The sequence below is a fragment of the Chelonia mydas genome, chromosome 7 (assembly GCF_015237465.2).
Source record: "Chelonia mydas isolate rCheMyd1 chromosome 7, rCheMyd1.pri.v2, whole genome shotgun sequence".
Lineage (NCBI taxonomy): Eukaryota > Metazoa > Chordata > Testudines > Cheloniidae > Chelonia > Chelonia mydas.
This window is the reverse complement of record NC_057853.1, coordinates 106770858-106788929: the sequence shown is the minus strand read 5'-3', so window position 1 is coordinate 106788929 and position 18072 is coordinate 106770858. Positions and strand designations below refer to the sequence as shown.

Sequence of the window (18072 nt, the reverse complement as noted above, 5' to 3'; positions counted from 1 at the left end):
AAGTGACTTTAGCAATAAGAATATAGGATTTGCCATTTTTGATCAGACCAGTGGTCTAGGAAGTCCAATATGCTGTTTCTTGACAGTGGCCAGTAACAAAATGCTTCAGAGAAGGGAGCAAGAAATGCTATAGTGGACCATTATGGAATTACTTGCCCACAGGGGAAGTTTCTTCCTAACCCTGTCACTAAATGGGCTGTTCATACTACGAGGCATAAGGGTTTATCCTGCTGAGCTCTTGGTCTCAATGATATCGTGTGGCAATGAGTTCCACAGGTTAATGTATGCTGTGTACAAACCATTTCCTTTTGCACTTTTAAATATGCTGCTTTTCGATTTCATTTAATGTCCACTTGTTTGTGTATTATGTGAGAGGGCAAATAGGAGCACCCAATTTCCCCTCTCAGTTAGCCCATTTATTATCTTGCATACCCCTAGAGCATTTCAGAAATACACAAAACTAATTCCTCGAATTGTACCCATCAAAAATAGCTGGTCTATGTAACGTTAAACATTGTCTGTTGATTGTCTAAACACAGTATCCATACCTTGCAAAAAGGAAAAGTTAAAAGCATAGAAGGTGAACAGTGAAAAACCTTGTTCATCAGAATGTCCCTATATTCCATGGATTGCATAGCACGCCCCTCCAGTCTACAGCCTGGTAATTCACTCCAGCGGCACTCGTACTGAAAAGTGAGAATTACATTTGCTGTTGTAGAAATATCTTTAGACTGTGGTCCTAATGCTGGGTCACACGTGCAGAGTGATCGCAACAGTTCTGCAAGTAATGCTGGCGTAAATGACCATCCTGATGCCGCAGGAAGTTTATTCCAGAAATGAACAGGTGTTGTTTTTTAAATAAAGGGACATCTGATCTTATGACGTTCCATTTACAACACCTTCAGCGTATAGAGCATCAGGATCATTCATATTCATTAGAGAAAAGCAGAAGTTTTGTGGCCCTGGTACATCCCTATTGGTCACATACATTTCCTTAATAGAGTCTCTTTGAAATGGATTCAATTCAGGACACGTTACTGGATAATACTTCCCTATTTCTAACCAACATGGAGTTACATTTCTCAGCTAGATTTTTGTAACACAAAATTCTGATGATCATGATTAGACAGCCAATTTAAAAAGCCTCTGGAGACCAGACTGGATCACAAACATGCAGATAGCTATATTTTTGCTGTTAAATATTTTATATCCAAAACAGGGAAAGCTATGAAAAAGTGCAGCTAGGAGAAATAAGTATTTAATAGCATATAATGGGTTAATTTTATAATGTGTATAATTTTTGTGGTTAACAAAAATCAGCAAGCCAGTCACTCTTTACTTTAGGAAATGTACTGTCATACATAGCTAATGTCGAATATAAACACACACAAACACAGGCAAGGAGAGAACAACAGTAGAAAAACAAATGCCAACCCAAGTCTATGGTTATTTTTAGATTTATCAGCTCTATAGTATTCTATGTTGGTCTAAATTATACACGTTACATTGTCAGCTTCAAAAGAGAGTTTTTATTTCAGCTTTCATGTATTAGGAGTTACACTGGAAATAGCAAAGTACAGAAAAATGTCAATCCAATGTACATTTTATTATTATTCATTACCTTTCAATAATGAACTGAGCAGCCTCATTGTACCTTGACAAGGTGAATTCTAACTAGGCAATAAATATATTGATATTTCCACCACCTTTAAGAAACAAACAAAAAACAATTATGATCTCTCTTCATTTGCTGGCTTATTATATAACCTTATCAATATCTCCCAAAAAAGTTATCTATTTTATTCTTTCAGCAGCCAGTAGAGGGCGGTGTTAAATTTGGCAATGAGTTCCTTTCCCAGAGGCCAAACAAACCCTGCAATCTACAGAGCTCTATTTCTTCCCTCACACCCTAAAGGGCATGGGATTTGAGCTAGTCTGCAACTTCTAGCTTTGACATGGCAGCTGCTCATCTGCCAGGTCAGCTAACACAAAAGTATTTTCTACTATTGATTTAAAGCATCTTGGACTTTGTCTTAATAAAATAGTTATGCCGCAGCAATGAAAATTCCTGAACCTGCTGTCAAGACATATTCATTATTAGTAGTAGTATTACTGTAGCACAGAGGAATCCCAGTTATGAACAAAGGTGCCATCATGTTAGGTGCTTTACAAGCACATAACAAAAAAAAATGCCTCTCGCCTCCAATTCCCCAGTTTAATGTGTTAGCAAGGTTCTGTGCTTGACACAAAAGGATGGAGGAGGAATGCAGTGGAATCAAGGAAAGGAATAGAGACAAAGAAGGTGAGGTGCAAGAAGTGCCTCGTGGTTCATCACTGATCCCTGTTGCTATTTAATTAAAAGTATTCGCTACCTCTGAAGGGAGTCCCAATCTAGCTATCTGCACATCTAAAATGCCCCCATTACGGTAGTATCTAGGCACCAATCCTCCTCCATCACAGAAATGTTGCTGATGGGAAAGTGAGAGGACACAGGCTTCGAAGGCCTGAATCTAGAAGATGGGAGGAGGGGCACATCATACGCTGCAGCATCCTCCCAACTGGTATTTAAAACATCAAACAAGCGTCAACACACAGCTCTCGCTTGTTTGTAAATGAGTCTCATTTTTAGTTCAGAAACATATGTGAGGGTAGCCATTGGGGGTTTTGGAAAGAGTTAGCTCTTATGATTCCCATGTATTTCAGACTGTGTCACTTAGAGAACTGGGGATAGATGTGAAGCTTGCAGTCACTGTTAGAATTAAAGTTTTATGCAAATGGAAATGTACATTGTTTTAGATCCATGCAATTTGTATCAGCCTCTTACTGTACAGAAGGGATCTGTACATGTTACAAAATTAATATGGTAGGTGATATGCAGCACTAACCCAAACAAGATAACCCCTCCTGAATCCACATCCCTGTAATATTCAACTGTTTGCAATGCTGCACTTTGAGTACTCCTGGGCAAATTACAGGTTCTCTTAGAGGTGAAAAAGCTCTTGAGTTCTGAATCTTGCAAAGATTTTGGAACCTTTCAAACCTTGATGAGACAGAGAACAGGATCACAAACTTCAACAGCAGAAGGGAGAAAGATATTTTTAAGACAACAGAACTGTGAAGTTTTAGATATGTTCCCTTTTTTAAAAAATTAGACACAAATAAATACATTTCTACTAGTCTGACTTCTTCTCATAATGCCTAGATTCATACTTAAGTTTTCTGTATTAATTTTTTTCTTTAATTTTAAGAAAAACTGTAGTTGAAGACTGCTCTACCTTGCCCATCTATTTGGAAAACTATATGAGTAATCATAAATATATTTCACATATGTGTAATTACTAAGGCTGTGGGTTTGTCACAGAGGTCACGGATTCCATGACTTTCTGTGACTTTCCATGACCTCTGTGACTTCTGCAGTGGCTGGTGCGCTTGGCCCGAGGGCCGCTCAGGAAGCCCCTGTGTCAGTTGCACCAGCTGCTGCTGGGGCAATCTCGGGCCACTGCACCCCCTCCCCCAGCAGCAGCAGGAGTTTGGGTGTGGGAGGGGGCAGGGGCACAGGGCGGGACAGGACTGTGTGAGGCAGGCTCTGGGCAGTGCTTACCTCGGGGGGCTCGCCGGAAGTGGCGACATCCCCCTCACTCAGCTCCTAGGCAGAGCCAAGCAGCTCTGTGCACTGTCTCTGCCTGCAGGCACCACCCTCGCAGCTCCCATTGGCCACGGTTGCAAAGCCGGCGCTCTGGGCAGAGGCAGTGCACAGAGCTGCCTGGTCACACCTCCACCTAGGAGCTGAGCAAGGGGGATGTCCCTGCTTCCAGGGAGGCACAGAGCCAGGTAGGGAGCCTGCTGGCTCCTCCAACCCCCCTCCCAGCACCAGTGGGGTCCTGGGCAGCGTGCCACCACCCATGCACCACCCCAGAACCAGGGGGAGTCTAATGAAGACCCATTAAATCAATGGCAGAGGGCTCTCCTATCAACTCCGGTACTCCAGCTCCCCAAGAAGAGTAAGGGAAGTCGACCGGAAAGTGTCTCCCATTGATGCAGCGCAGTGAAGACACTGGGGTAAGTAGACCTAAGCTGTCGACTCCAGCTACATTATTCACATAGCGTAACTTAGATCGACTTACCCCCATAATGAAGACAAGCCCCCTCAAGTGTGGGAAGGCAGACACCCACTCTGCAATGCTTGAGCTACTGTGCTAAAAATAGCAATGTAGCCAGGGGTAGCCTGGATGTCACAACTGTAACTTTACTCATGTAAGAAGTTCTATTGATGGAAATTTTGTGTGAATAAAGTTACAGCTGTGCATAAGTGTTTGTAGGACCAGGGCCTAACTTAGCTATTCCAAAGAGGTGTATCTAACATCACCTTTAATGTTTTGCTTGTTTGTTGTCTATTATTACTGAACTGTCTTGTCTTTTAGACTGCAAGCTCTTGGGGCAGGGACTGTGTACCACCTAGCATGATGGGAGGGGTTCCCCGCAACTTGGGACCTTTCAGCACTACTCTAATGTAAATAATAATAATGAGAATTATAAACCAAAGTCCATGCTGTAAATGTTGGATGCAGATTTCATCTTTCCTGAGTTCCAGGGGCTTGGTTTGGGCCCATCACTCAAAAGATTTGACAGGCAAACATTTGGACAAAAGCTAAATTTCATCCAATGCCACCCTTCCTCTAAAAGATTAAGAATAACATGCACTTTCTAATCATGAACATGCTGAATCTGGCAAATGCTTTCAGCATGGGAAGCCCAGCTCATTCCGTTGAAGTTTAAAAAATATCTTTGCATAAACTGAAAAGTTTAAGTAAGTCCTATCAAACAAGAAAAAAAGATGTATATGACCTTAGAAGTAGATTGTGTCTGACGTCTTGGCTCCACTGAGGTCAGCTGACTTCAATGGGCCAGGATTTCACCCAGTGTTCTTTTGGGGGTAGGATGTGGTGGTTACATAACCAAAATTATTTTAATTAGAAGATCTAGCATGATAACAACTGGCTGCAAGGAGGAGGATTATAACTACTCACTTAGTCCCCAATGCAGCCAAGCATTTAAGCATGTGCTTAAGTATATTCTTATTCAACAAAGCATTTAAATACGTGCTTTACTTTCAGCATGAGTCGAGGTCCCTCTGAAAATTGATGAATCATGATCCTAAACCTTTAGTTCTGCCATTTTCTCCTTTGTAAATATGATGGGAAAATGTACTCAGTGCATCTGACCTACAGCTCAGAAAGTGCAAATTGAAAGACTGCCCTCCTGCTCAATTCCCTAAAAACTAACAAATCTCTTTATTCCTTGATAAGTTTTCAGAACTCCCACTACCACTATATGAATGGATTAAGTGGGAGAAGAGACCACAGCAGCCATTTTCTTCAGACATAGGCTATAAAGGTGGCTTAGAGAAAGACAGTGTCATATGTCATAAGGCAATATAGAGAGTTTTCCTCCTAGAAAATTACAACCTAGCCCTGGCTTTTAAGATGTTGATAGCAACAGTAATGAATATATACAACTCACCTTCCTGAGAAAGAGAATTTTAAAATAATCAAAAGCTAATTGTGCAATCTGACTAGACAGCCCATAAATACAAGCTCAAGAAAAGCCTGTACTAACACAAAAAATGAGTAAATAGTGAGTCAGTGTGAGTCAGAGCTAGACGACACATGGCGAAGCTTGTAAATAAAACATGCCAGCCAATATGTTCTCCCAATTCCAAATGGCAATTTAGTACTTTGGCATTGAATTAATGAATTCAAAAAATATAAACATTAAACATTTATGGCAAAAATGCTTTTCAGTTCCCAAACTGCTCCAGACAGACAAAGAGAACTCTTTGGTGGCGATTTCCACCAGCATTTTCCTTTATTATCCTAACATTTCATCATTGCACGTTGATCTTCTCAGGGCAGACATAAACTGTCCTTCATCTCAAGCATGGAGTGGGAATGGCTACAATCACAATGAGAATTCACAGTTCTGTTGGACTTCCCAACATATGCACATAGGAAACCCTAAAATACTTTTTTGGGGAAAACAAAATCAGATAGTATGTGACCAATCGATTTTAGCAAAGCCAGACTGAAAATGTAAACTGTTGTTTTGTGCCTCTGCAGAAGGACTGCTGGCAGCCAGGGCACAATTCCTCAGGAAGATTGGGGAAGACCTAATGCTTACTAGTACTTGCATGTGACTTCAGAATAAGTGTGCTAGCTGGTTGAAGTGCTAAGCCCACCCGAAGGTGTGATGTCCAGAAGTGGGCAACAGGTATCAGTTCTCCTATAGCTTTTTGAGTGCTTTGAAGGAATCCTTCCTATTTTGGTGCTTTTGTTCCATTATAGTTTAGGTGCTATGAAAACACTAGAGGTTTTATTGTGTTTTTAAAGTTGACATGTTATTTCTGTCAAGGCTGGCGGTTAGCCTCTGTCATCTGAAGAAGCTGGTTGGCTGTTGTGGGAAACATCATGAAATCAAAGAAATACAGTAATGAAAATCCTGACCAAAAAAACCAAGCCTTCTGCTTCAATAATAAAGGCAAACCCACACTTCCCAAAGTCAAAACTGAAATTGCTTTTCAAAGTCTCACAGACAGATTAGTTTCAAAGAAGAGATTTACATTTGGGAGGACTGAAACTGGGTTTTATTAGGAGTAACTCTAAATTATACTGCCCCCTAATGGTAATCAATGTATGACGCATCCACAGAGTTACCGGAAATGCTACTCTGCATTGACTTCACAAACGTACACACAGGATAGCTATAAAATCAGGAGGAAAAGCAACCCTATCTTCCATTTCTCATGTTTGTGATGCCTCACAAAATACAGTGATTGGAAAACATTTTAATTTGTTAAATATGGGATGTAATTCATGCTACATAGGGATACCTCAGCATTTTAGCTTAGAAAATGGTCTTTTCAAGAGTGTTTGGTATTAGCCATCATGCAAAAACAATTAGTTGTTCAAGCAATTAAGAAGGTAAATATCCCCTAAAAGGGTTTTGTGCTTGTGAAGCCTTAAATGCAACAGTTATAGACCCAAAGACTGTTCCTGAGAGTTAGGTTATTTTTTGTTGCTTGTCTGAATGGGTTTCTTTGGATCATGTGTTGTAAATCCTTGAAGCTCTTTTAGCTACAGTTTGAGCTTCCGATGAATTCTCTTCTTGTTCCTCGGCCCTCTTGTGTTTTAAAAATATGTCTGACTTTAAGAAGCGGCTGTAACTGTCGTACTTCATGAGATTGAATATCTGGGGGAGGGAAACAAAACAAAAACAATGACTCAAATAAAATAGATCCTAAACCAGAAGGATAATAGGAAAGTTCTAAAATTTTGTTCTGTCAGCAAAAGTGTACACTAAAATGTACTGGCCAGAAAGCATGACATTAAAATAAATCTTATATACTCTAAAAGTGATTGTGTATAACAAACAGTATTATGAGGCTCCATGTTCATTAACGTCCATATCAAATTTGATCAGCCTATGGGTCAAATGGTGGTCTTCCTGCCTGAGAACTCGGCAAATGCAACCTGATGTTTGAAAGCTAGATTCTCACATCACCACCTGTAGTAAAGGGTCTGCAGCTGGCACTTAGTTACTAATTGTATATGATGTACAAATGAGGACATAACCCAGCTCCCACCCATAGCAAGGTCAGCTCTGCAGGGGTCACCAGGAGAAAAAACGTAATGAAGTTGGCGTTCGGGTGGTGCAGTAAAAAGATGCGACTCAGAATGCACAGAAGGGGCAGAGCTGTATACACTCACCTTTCTGATCATAACCACACTTGAATATCACAGTAGAGCCTGAGTGCACACACACAGCACTAAGATATTAACAAAAGAGCCTCTAAATAATTTAAGCAGACAAATGGTTGCAGGTGCAAATGTGTCACTGATTGAAATAGCTGGCTTGTCCAACACTCCTGAAGCTGAGCTCACACTTATAACTGGTTTAGCCAACACTTGTTACTCATGCGAGGGCTGATAGCCTGGTTTCATTCAAGGCAATGGAATTTTGCCATTGACTTCAAGGAGACCAGGATTTGACCCACGGTGTGTACAGGGGCACAAGGCACTATATCATAATAAGTATTTCACCTGAAAACTCTTCTTTCTTTTTGTTTCAAAATAAATATTTTATCCCCATTTCCCCACCACCCTTTTTAGGTATTTTTGGGAGCTAGTCACGTTGTCTTTTCTCTTCCAGGACTTCCAATTCCCTGATGTTCTTGAACTCCGCTTCATCCTCCAACTCAGTTGTTTTCTAACCTCCTACTTCCATCTATTTCTAAGAAAACTCCTACAACTTACTTGGATTTTTACTACCACCACGAAAAAGTCTTTAGTGTTCTCAGTTGTCTAGGTCGTGACTATTTTGCTTGGGCTAGAAAAACTAGGGGAGAAAAAAAAATACTGCAAACCATAACTCCAAACCATTATTGAAACAAAACAAAAGCATACATCACCCTCTGGCAAAGAGTGCACTAGAGTAGCCTCTCTGAGTCACGCTTCGTGACTGATTACATTTTATGGTGCCCAAAGTCCCTAAGCTAAGCTTCCAACAGGAATTTTTGGATTCTCAGCTGCTTCAATAAGTAGGGTTACAAATTCCATGTGTGGATAATTGAAGCTGTAGCTTTATGGGTCTCATTTCTAAAACGTTTCAAACTGTTAGTGCAACTGTAGCTTTCCGCCTTGTAGAGAGAACACTTGTTCTTTTCACCTCCGCAGTAATCTTAGCTTCAAAAAACCCTCAATCACATAAAACATATGCGTGTATGACCTGTAGTATCCTGCTTGCAAAATAAATGACACAGGGGCTTTCGTACTGTTGTTCATTTTTTATGTAAACCAGTGGAAACCTCCCTGCTTTAATTTAAATGCTAAATGGATTTAAATGAATTTTAACTCAAGTTAGCTACCTCAATGTAGAATGCTAGCAGTGACAAGGCACAAGTAGGTTTTACTTTGATGTGGCTAGTTGAGGTTAACCCTATACCTCCCACTTGGGGTTGACCTTGACTAGCTACATCAAGGTAAAAATTACCTGTGCCATGTATCTACTAGCATTCCACATCGAGAGAGCAATCTCAATGTAAAAATACACCTTTTTTTGTGTTGAAGACATAGCACATCAGAGGTTCATGAGCCAGAGTTTGGAACTTACATTAACAGACCCCCTCCTTTTCATGGTGACAACAGGGCACCTCTCATGGTGGGCAAATACTATAAAGATTGAAACCAAGTTGGTAACAGTCCTGGAGTGTGACAACTACACAGATTGCTGAGTTTTTTATAGTCATGTGCAGAAAGGGAATTTTCTTGCTCTTTAAACTGAATGGATGAGATTTTTGGAATCTCTGCACAGAACCGGTGCAAGTACCTGGGCAAAGAGTTTGAAATTCACAAGGGTTCTATGAACCACTAAAGTTCCACTTCCACATACTGAATAGCAGCCTTTGTGCTGACGCTGTATCCAAATAACTACATACACAGGGCCAAATACTGATACTCTTACTAATATTTAAAAGTACTTTACCCCAACAAGAAGTCCCAGTGAAATCAATCGGTCTACTCAAGAAGTAAACTGCTACTTGCCATGAATAAGGTCAGAGTCTGGCCTTCAAGCTATGCCCTTTTATACTTTATAAACACAGTCATATCTCAGATTGTCCTCGTGGGAGCAAATTATATCACTCCTTGTAACTTAATAAGGATTCAAGCCAGAGAAGAGGATAATTGCTGCTGGAGTACTGTGTAGCAGGATCAGACAAAAGCTGCATTCCATACAGTGGAAATCTGCAGCAATCCCCAGATGTCCTGTGTTTAGTTTTAAAACGTTTACAGACATTCTTGAGTAGCACATTAACGGGACTCCCCTAGAACCTGGTTTAGTATATGTCTCTAATTTGTGCTTCTTTGGCTGTTCCCATCTATGCATGGATCCCTCTTCTAAAATGGAGAACAGTTAAAGTCTTTTGTACTCTCTCCAATTTCATTGTCACAGTCATGTAATCACCTACTATGCATAGTAACATCGGGGTTTACGAGGACACTTTCTTTCCCATTCCCCCCCATAAGTTAAAGCTATAAGCGCAGATTCTTTTATGAATGATTTTGCTTTGTCACACTGAACTTGAGCTTTAGACATTTCCACTGTTAATCGTTTGGAATCCACTTCAAGGGGAGCAGAACATTTTCTCATCAGCCCACTTCGATACCTGACAGATGCATTCAGCTTGTGATGTCAACTCTGTTAAATATGCTGTTTAAATCAAAGAACTGCTTTGCTGTAAAAGACATGAGCCAAGGGGAAAATACAAATATTCAAAAGTCCTGAGGAGGGTGCAACAGGAAGTGGCAATGGCCACACTCTTTGGAAGCTGCAGATGAGAATCAGTGACTCCAAAGTGGACATCTACAAAATTCTGCCCAAAGTCTTGCATTGCCAGATGGGCTGGGATTGGAATCCCAGGAACGAGCCCTCTCAAGCTATGAGGATGTTCAGATCTGCACTAGCAGATCCAAATTCTTCCTCGACCTATAGAGATTTTTGGATTGGGATATAGAGGCTCACTTACCAGCTCAGCCCCCCTCTCTAAAGCACAAGGAGATGATGGGGGTATTCCAGGACATCTGTCCCATTTTGAGTCAATGAGCAGCTGAAATCAACCAAGGAGAAAAGTCCTGAAGCAGACTCCAGCGACCACAAGGGAGCCAGTAACAGAATTCAGTGTTACTGAAATCACCATAACTGGTGTCTCAGTCTGAGTGCACAGCAAAACATGGACATAAAATCAGTCAGCTGATGGGTTCTCCAGCTGCTGACAAAAAACACAGAGGCAAATCCTACCAAGCTTCCACTGAAAGCCCCTTCAGTGGAACAGGGGCAAAGGTGGGGGCATCACATTAGGGGGCTGTGGCAGAGATGGGGAGAAAGGATGTGACACTTCACACATCCTCAGATGCTCACTCCTGCATGATAATTATTTCAGCAGAAGTAACCTCCAGAGAAGAGCTGCAGCACCTCTCCATGCCTGATGGGGATGGGAGTCCTCCACTTCCACCTTCTATGCATCTGCTAAGTGCCCAGCCCCAGAGCTGGACTGAGGATTTGATCCATAACAAATGCAGAGTGGCGCGCAGTAACCAGGTCCCAACTTTATTAAGGAACCTTATGCTATCACAGATGGCGTATGAGTTTCCCCCGAGCGAGGGCTGCAGCAGCAGGCATTCTGTAGAGAGTGCACAATGTATAATGTTCCCTTTAGGGTATGGAGTGCAGTTGAGAAGAATGAAGAATTTAACAAGCTGTTTTATTCTTAGCAGCTTTTCACTGTCATTTTTAAAAAGCTAACTAGGCCAGAATAGACCGAACTGGAGCCCGGGCTCTTCTGTGCTAGCCAGTATGTGAGTAGTGTCCTCTCCACCACACTGCCAGGATAGGCTGCCAGAGAAGGACTTCTCTGGCCCCTTTTGCCTAATTCACCTTCGGTCACATTCAATTCTGTCCTTTGAAGCTTCCAACTCAGCAAGCCACCACAGAGTACAGCACACGGCATCCAACCCTTCGTTCTACCCTGAGTCCAGTGAGCGTGCATCACTCTGTATCTTGTAAGATCATCTGCTTTCATACATGCATGGGAGCTCATTTTACCAGTTAGCTGGCAATGTGCATGCTCTGGCAGAACCGACACTATATACAGCAACAGCCCAGGCCTTATGGTCCCGCCACCTCCCTGTCCCGGCCATCTTCAATGCGTCCTTCCACATGAGCCATAAAATATGTCCTCAAGTGAGCAGGGTAAATGTAATAACTTTACCTGGTCCTGCAGCTTTTGAAACATTAGTGGGTGAGGTTCTCCCAATATCGTCTCATTCAAACGGGATTGCCCTTCAACATTGACTTGGCAGGAAGCTTTACTGGACAGGAAAGTCATGTAAATTTCTTTAGCTTTTTCTTGCATCTGTGAAAGGTCAAATATTTACAATGGGAACATGTTACTTTGCCAGAGTCCTCCTTCAAGACACGCTAACAGCATGGGAGATGCCTCTATCAGGGGCAGCATCTTAGAAATAAGATATATAGTCAAAAGAAAGAAAGTGTGCAGTAAGTCAGTTTTTTTCTTGTACATTCTGGCTGGGATTTCCAAAAGATCACAAGGGAGTTAGTTACCCAGATCAAATCTGGGCACCTAACTCCTTTAGGTTCCTTTAACTATCCCAGCTCCTGACTTCTGTTCTGAAATGTTTATAATTAAGTACAAAGGACCTGATTCTCCTCTCACTTACACAGGTGTGGGTCAGGAATAAAACCGGCAGGAGAGGAGAATCAGGCCCCAGAATGCTATATCATGCAGTAAATTCTCTTTCCTCTTTTGTACTGTAGAAACAAAAAGGCAAAGAAAGCAACCAAACAGAAATCAGATACTTGTGGACACACTATAGCTAATAGTGACATATAGATCATTTCATTCCTCATTTAGGAAATAGATATTCCTTAAAGAAAGGCGTAATCCTGCAACATGCTGTGTTTTCATTGGCTTTAATGGGAGCTAACAGAGCTCAGCACTTCATTCAAGAAGTCAGTATCTTCTAATGATCAGGCCCTGATCATGCAATTGTGTAACTGCACAGAGAGGGCTTATCACTATAACTGAAGAGGTTAGGTGTCGCTTATTTGAGGTAATTTATTTTTCATTGTTTGCTCTGACTGCAGCAGATGTTCTGTTTTAGTGGCCTTCTCTTCATAAAGCAGGAATAATAATGATAATGCTTAGCACTTATGCAGCACTCTTCAACTTCAAAGTACTTTATTAAGGACCCCAATCCTGCTCCCACTGAAATCAATTACAAAACTCTCCTTGCTTAGGAAGTTCATGGAAGCAGATAAAAGAATGAGCACAGTGGGAGACTCTATTTATTTTAAAGCCACCTGAGATGAAAATCTCAAACTGGTGTTCTAAATTTTTCATGCTTAAAGCTGCATACCAGCAGACACTAGAAGATAATTAGCAATGGGTAACCATAAATATTCTGCATTGTATATTTAATGAGGAACAGTATTCATAGAGCAGCACAAGCCAGAAGACTGCATCTGTGATGGGAAGTGAGACTGAAGAGGAAAGCACTTAAACCCTTGGCCATGAACAAATCACAGGAATACTTTTATGTTTTACAGTTCAAAATAGACATGTGGGGATAATTTTTAAAAAAAGCTATGCACATCTATCTTAGTGTATTCCTAAGGTCTAAAAAATTAACCGTCTCACAGCTGAGAGCACATACATGTTGAGTGGCAACGTTTCTTTTTAAAAGAGAATATTCATTCAGGGGAATGAAATACCAGGATATAACAGATACAGTAGATCATACTGAAGGAGTATATTTAGGAGCCATACTGCCTAGGGATGTGATCTTTGTCAATTTCATACTAAAGCAGGTAGGGTCACTCAGGCCTGCTCTAACTAGAGAAGTTATACTAATATAACTATGTCCATTAGACGTGTTTAACCAATACAGTTATATTGCTATAAACCTACTGGGAATGCAGTTATGCTGGTATAAAGGTGCCTTTTATGAGGATAACTTATTTCACTTCCTCAACCAGAATAAGCTATACCAATATGCCAAGCACTTTTATATCAGTATAACTTCATCCACACTGGGGTAGGGAGAATAGGCAACTTTAATTATACCGGTATAGTTAAAGCAGCAACATTTGCTAATGTAGAGGAGCCTTCAAGGCAGGGGTAGTAAATTATTTTTTAATCAATGTCCAAATTTCTTAGTCAAGGCATAGTCAAGGTCCGGACTCTGGAGAAAATAATAATAAAAAATAACAATAATAGTGATAATAAGTAAATAAAAAGATTTCCGGGTCCGTTCAAAAGAGTCCGGTGATCTGGATTTGACCCATGGTCCGCCTATTGACGACCCCTGCTTCAGGGTTTGCTTACGCTGCAGCTGGAAGGTGCGATTCCCAGCGTGAGTAGACAGATTCCTGCTACCTTCACTTGACCTAGTGCCCTAAAGTGGCAGTGTGAATGTTGTGACACACGCAGCAGTCCAGGCTCGCCATCCAAGTCCAAGCTCACCTGACCCCCCTGGATCCTGGCTTAACTGCAACACCTACACTGCTATTTTTCGCATGCAAGTTCGAGTGAAGCTACTGTGAGTCTGTCTATCCGCGCTGAGAATCACAGAGCCCAGCTGCAGACATGACCTCAGCGACCTTCCAGGAAAAACAACTGCTGAGCAGGAATAAGGAAGCGATGTCAGTGATTCAGTAGATGGCACTCTTCCTGCCTTCTGTATCAGCTGGGTGGTAAAAAGGGACTGTGCTACTGGAACAGTCTTCTTTTAAATAAGATTTAAAACTGAGATCTCACTCATGTGTGGTCATTAAAGATCCCACGGAACTTTTCATTAGTATACATGTGCTTGCCCCACTGTCCTGGCCAAATTCCAATTTGGACTATAAGGTTCTGTCTACAGAAATCCCCCTTGCTGTTTCAAATGGATATAATATTCCTCTTTACTTCCTTTCCCAGAGTCAAGTTCTGCTCTCACACACATGTACGGTTCCCAGAAGAAATAACCGGGGAACCCCAGATGTTCATCAGAAGCCAGACCCTGGTATTTAAATTATTTAGCATTGCTGAGCTCCCTTTAACCATTGCCACGTTCCAGCCTAGAAGCGGCAGCAGAGATTCCTGAACATATGAAGTTTGCAAGGTGCTTTGAGACCTTTTGAAACGAAAGGTGCTATATATATATTTCTGCTACCATAAGCAACAGGAGAATCTTCACTGTAGCATTTTGCTAAATTTTTCCCGTGGTTGAAAAAGTGAAAAAGATTCCATATGATTGGATAGTTCTTACTCCCTATCTGTGTTTACTTTTAAAGTGCATTTGAAAAGGAAGAAATATTTTAACATTGTGAGCACACACAAAGGGTCGTGATGTTTGTTTGTTTTTAAATCATGAACATACAGCAACTGCACACAACTGATGCTAATCAAATGCTCACCCTTATTTTTAATACAAAAAACGCCTTGTTAATTAAACAAGAGTCAGATTTGCTCTATAAAATAATAGTGTCCATGTGCTAGAAGAAGTGTACCAGGCACTAGTGGTGGGGCTTTTTGTTATTGTTTTTAACATATTTTTAAAACTGTTGAGTTGTTTGAAAGCTGGCTACTGAACATAACAATAATTCTACTTAAGAATACTAATCAGCATTTATATAGCACATCCTGTGATCAGCTTTACTGACATTCACTAATTAACAGAGGGGTGACTATAAAAAAAAAAGAGCTAGTGTGAAAGAGGTACTGAAAATGACACTGCATGAGTCCTCAGCTCAGTTGTGGAGGGCACTGATGGTGAAAAGCTGCAGAGAGGTAGCATGTCCCTCAGTTAATGAATACAAACAGTAAAGGTATTTCAAAAACTTTTTACCAGCACATTTATGTTATCATCATCCTGACATTATACAGACTTGTGCAAAGCCAAACTATGCTACAGATTGACGCAAGAGGTCATAATAATGTGCCATAGAGAGATGCTCTTTTAAGCCATTTAGACTATTAGGGGGGCCTGAACTCACCTGGAGGGTGTCCGTGCACGAATTTGCAACAGTTTGGTTAACCAGCCTCTGTGTGTGAACTTCTTTTTATTTTATTTTTTTCGTTAAAGAATGATTTATTCTGCTTTAGCTTAATTTGATAAAGAATGGGTTTTAACTAAACCAAAATAAGCCTGGTTTAAACCAAAATAAGAGTGTCCACACTGCCTTCTGTGCCAGTTTAAACTGGTTTAAAAATGACACCATAAGTTAAATCAGTGCAGGTGTGTGAAGAGAAGCCGTTGGAGGAGACAAATATGTAAAATGTGGTGGGAGATGGCTTTAATAAACTTTGAATACATAGACAGAGAAATACGGACAAAAGACTGGGGCAGCTAAGAAAGAAAAGAGCAGAAAAGTCTCTTTCTTTGAATTTTTTGAATAGATGTGGGGCAGAGCCAAAGCCCACGGGAGTCTTTTCCCTTCTTGCTAATGGGCTTTGGATCCGGCCCTATAAGAGTGTGAACTGGACTTCTGAATTTATAGTGAAAACTACTGCCCAAGGGGTACAGAATGCAAGGTACCATCCTGCCATGTCAGGCATCTTAACCTACATGAAGGAGCAGAGCAGACTAGCAGTTAAAGCCCTGGGCTGAATGCCAATAGTCCTGTTCCTGGTTCTGCCACCAGTTTGTTGTGTTCTCTTCGAATTTTAACATTGTAAGCAAGTGGCACTTATTTGCAATTCTAATTCTGTCCTAAACGTTTTTGCCTGTGAATAATATTTGTTGAGAGAGAAAACTGCAAATTATACAGGGCCAAATTATGGCTGCTCCCGTGTGTCTGGCGGGGCACTAGAAGAGGAAGGCAAAAGATACTGCTATGCACTAATTTAGCAGTTGGCATCCTTCAGGTACAGGGTAGGGGGCTCCAGTGTTGCCAGCTAGACACACTGTCCTTGCCCACTCGACATACTGATAAGGGTAGGCAAGGTTACGATGCATGAGCATATGTAGTATTTGCCATAGATAGTAGTAACCGTTACTCATGAGCATACTTTCCACAGTACGCCTGGAGGTACCATGCTGGGTCCTGGTCTCTGCGGGCATAATGTCTCCAGTAGCTGTTGCTAGTAAGGCAGTACACCTCCTCAAACCCCTAGTACCGCAGGACAGGCCCCATTTGACAAGAAAATAGGCCCAAAAGGCTAGGGGACTCAGGGCTAACTCAAGCAGCATACAGAATAATGGATATCCATGGAGACAGGGTGTGTTTATTGTAGGGGCCAGGTGTTTGCCTAAGGATTTACAAAGAAAAAAGAAACCCAAAATAATTCTCTGAAGAGGAGACCTCCTTGGGTAAGAGACAATAGTCTGCAACTGTGCGTGTAAAAAAAAAAAACAAACAGCAGGAGGGACAAGATTTTATCCTCCACTGAGGAAGCAAGCTCATGGTGTGGCTGCCTTGTGAAAAGAGGATCACAGCTCGACAGTAAAACCCTGATCTGCAATCTTTTATTAGACAGGAGAGTATCTTGTTAATTAAACCTAATCTCTAGAATGCGTGTTATGATTTTATTTCATATGTAACAATTAATTTCCAATAGTTCTACTTCCTGTTACTTGAATCTGTATGTCTTGTTAAATAACCCTATATTCGATTTCACTATAAACACATCACAGGTTACGTCTACCCTACAACCTATGTCGACATAACTTATGTCACACAGGGGTGTGAATAAACCACCCCCGAGTGACATAAGTTACACCAACATAAACGCTTGTGTGCACAGAGCTATGTCCGCGGGAGAGCTTCTCCCACCAACATAGCTTCTGCCCTCTCTCCCATCAGCATAGAGCGTCTTCACCAGACACGCTGCAACGGCACAGCTGTGGCCCCATAGCGCTGTATGTGTACACCTACCCTACGTGTTGTGTTAAGCGGAGTGGTGATCTGAGGGGAATTGGTAAGCTGGGTATACTGCATCTTGGAAGCAGCAAATCTGTGAATACTGTGATTGTCCAGTGGACCAAGGGCTTGACACTCCAGGGAAGCACTGGGAGGGCTCAGCGTTAGAGTGGGCCTATTGCTAACCTGCAGAGTGAGAGCGAGGCCCCCGGCAGACACAGACAAGGCCTCCTCACACTAAGGGCATGTTGTTGCAAGGTGCCTCACAACTCTGGGTATCCCTGGGAAGCATCACATTAGCAAAATATACAAGTTAACTCCCTAATTGATGTAGCATTACAGTGATTGCTGCAGAAATCACTTTCAGGAGACAAATTAGTGTTTCATGCTGTAATAAATACTGTACAGAATGATTTCTATCCTTAAAGTTTCTGTTTAATTCTGTAAAGGAGATAGATAGATAGATCTACAATAACTTTTAAACCCTACTGCAAATCTATAATGTATTATAATTCTTCTAGCCTCCAGAAGCTTTGCTAGTGTTAGACTGCTGACTGCATACATTGACTAAAGACTGGTACTGAATAATTGAAGATA

At 41.3% G+C, this 18072-nt stretch overlaps 1 protein-coding gene across 6 annotated transcripts in view; it reads right to left on the bottom strand.

Annotated features, from left to right (window-relative positions):
- Positions 1-1509: 1509 nt before the first annotated feature.
- RGS10 (regulator of G protein signaling 10) overlaps positions 1510-18072 on the bottom strand; it is a 31608-nt gene continuing 15045 nt past the window's right edge. For 3 of the 6 annotated variants that reach the window (XM_037904606.2, XM_043551408.1, XM_043551409.1), the window contains exons 4-6: positions 11822-11965; positions 10580-10660; positions 1510-7245 (exon numbers count right to left, since the gene is read on the bottom strand). In XM_037904606.2, the coding sequence (XP_037760534.1) occupies positions 7099-7245; positions 10580-10660; positions 11822-11965 (372 nt within the window). In that variant the 3' untranslated portion in view covers positions 1510-7098. The remainder of the gene's footprint in view (positions 7246-10579; positions 10661-11821; positions 11966-18072) is intronic. The other 3 variants (XM_037904607.2, XM_043551410.1, XM_043551411.1) reach the window with 1 other exon arrangement.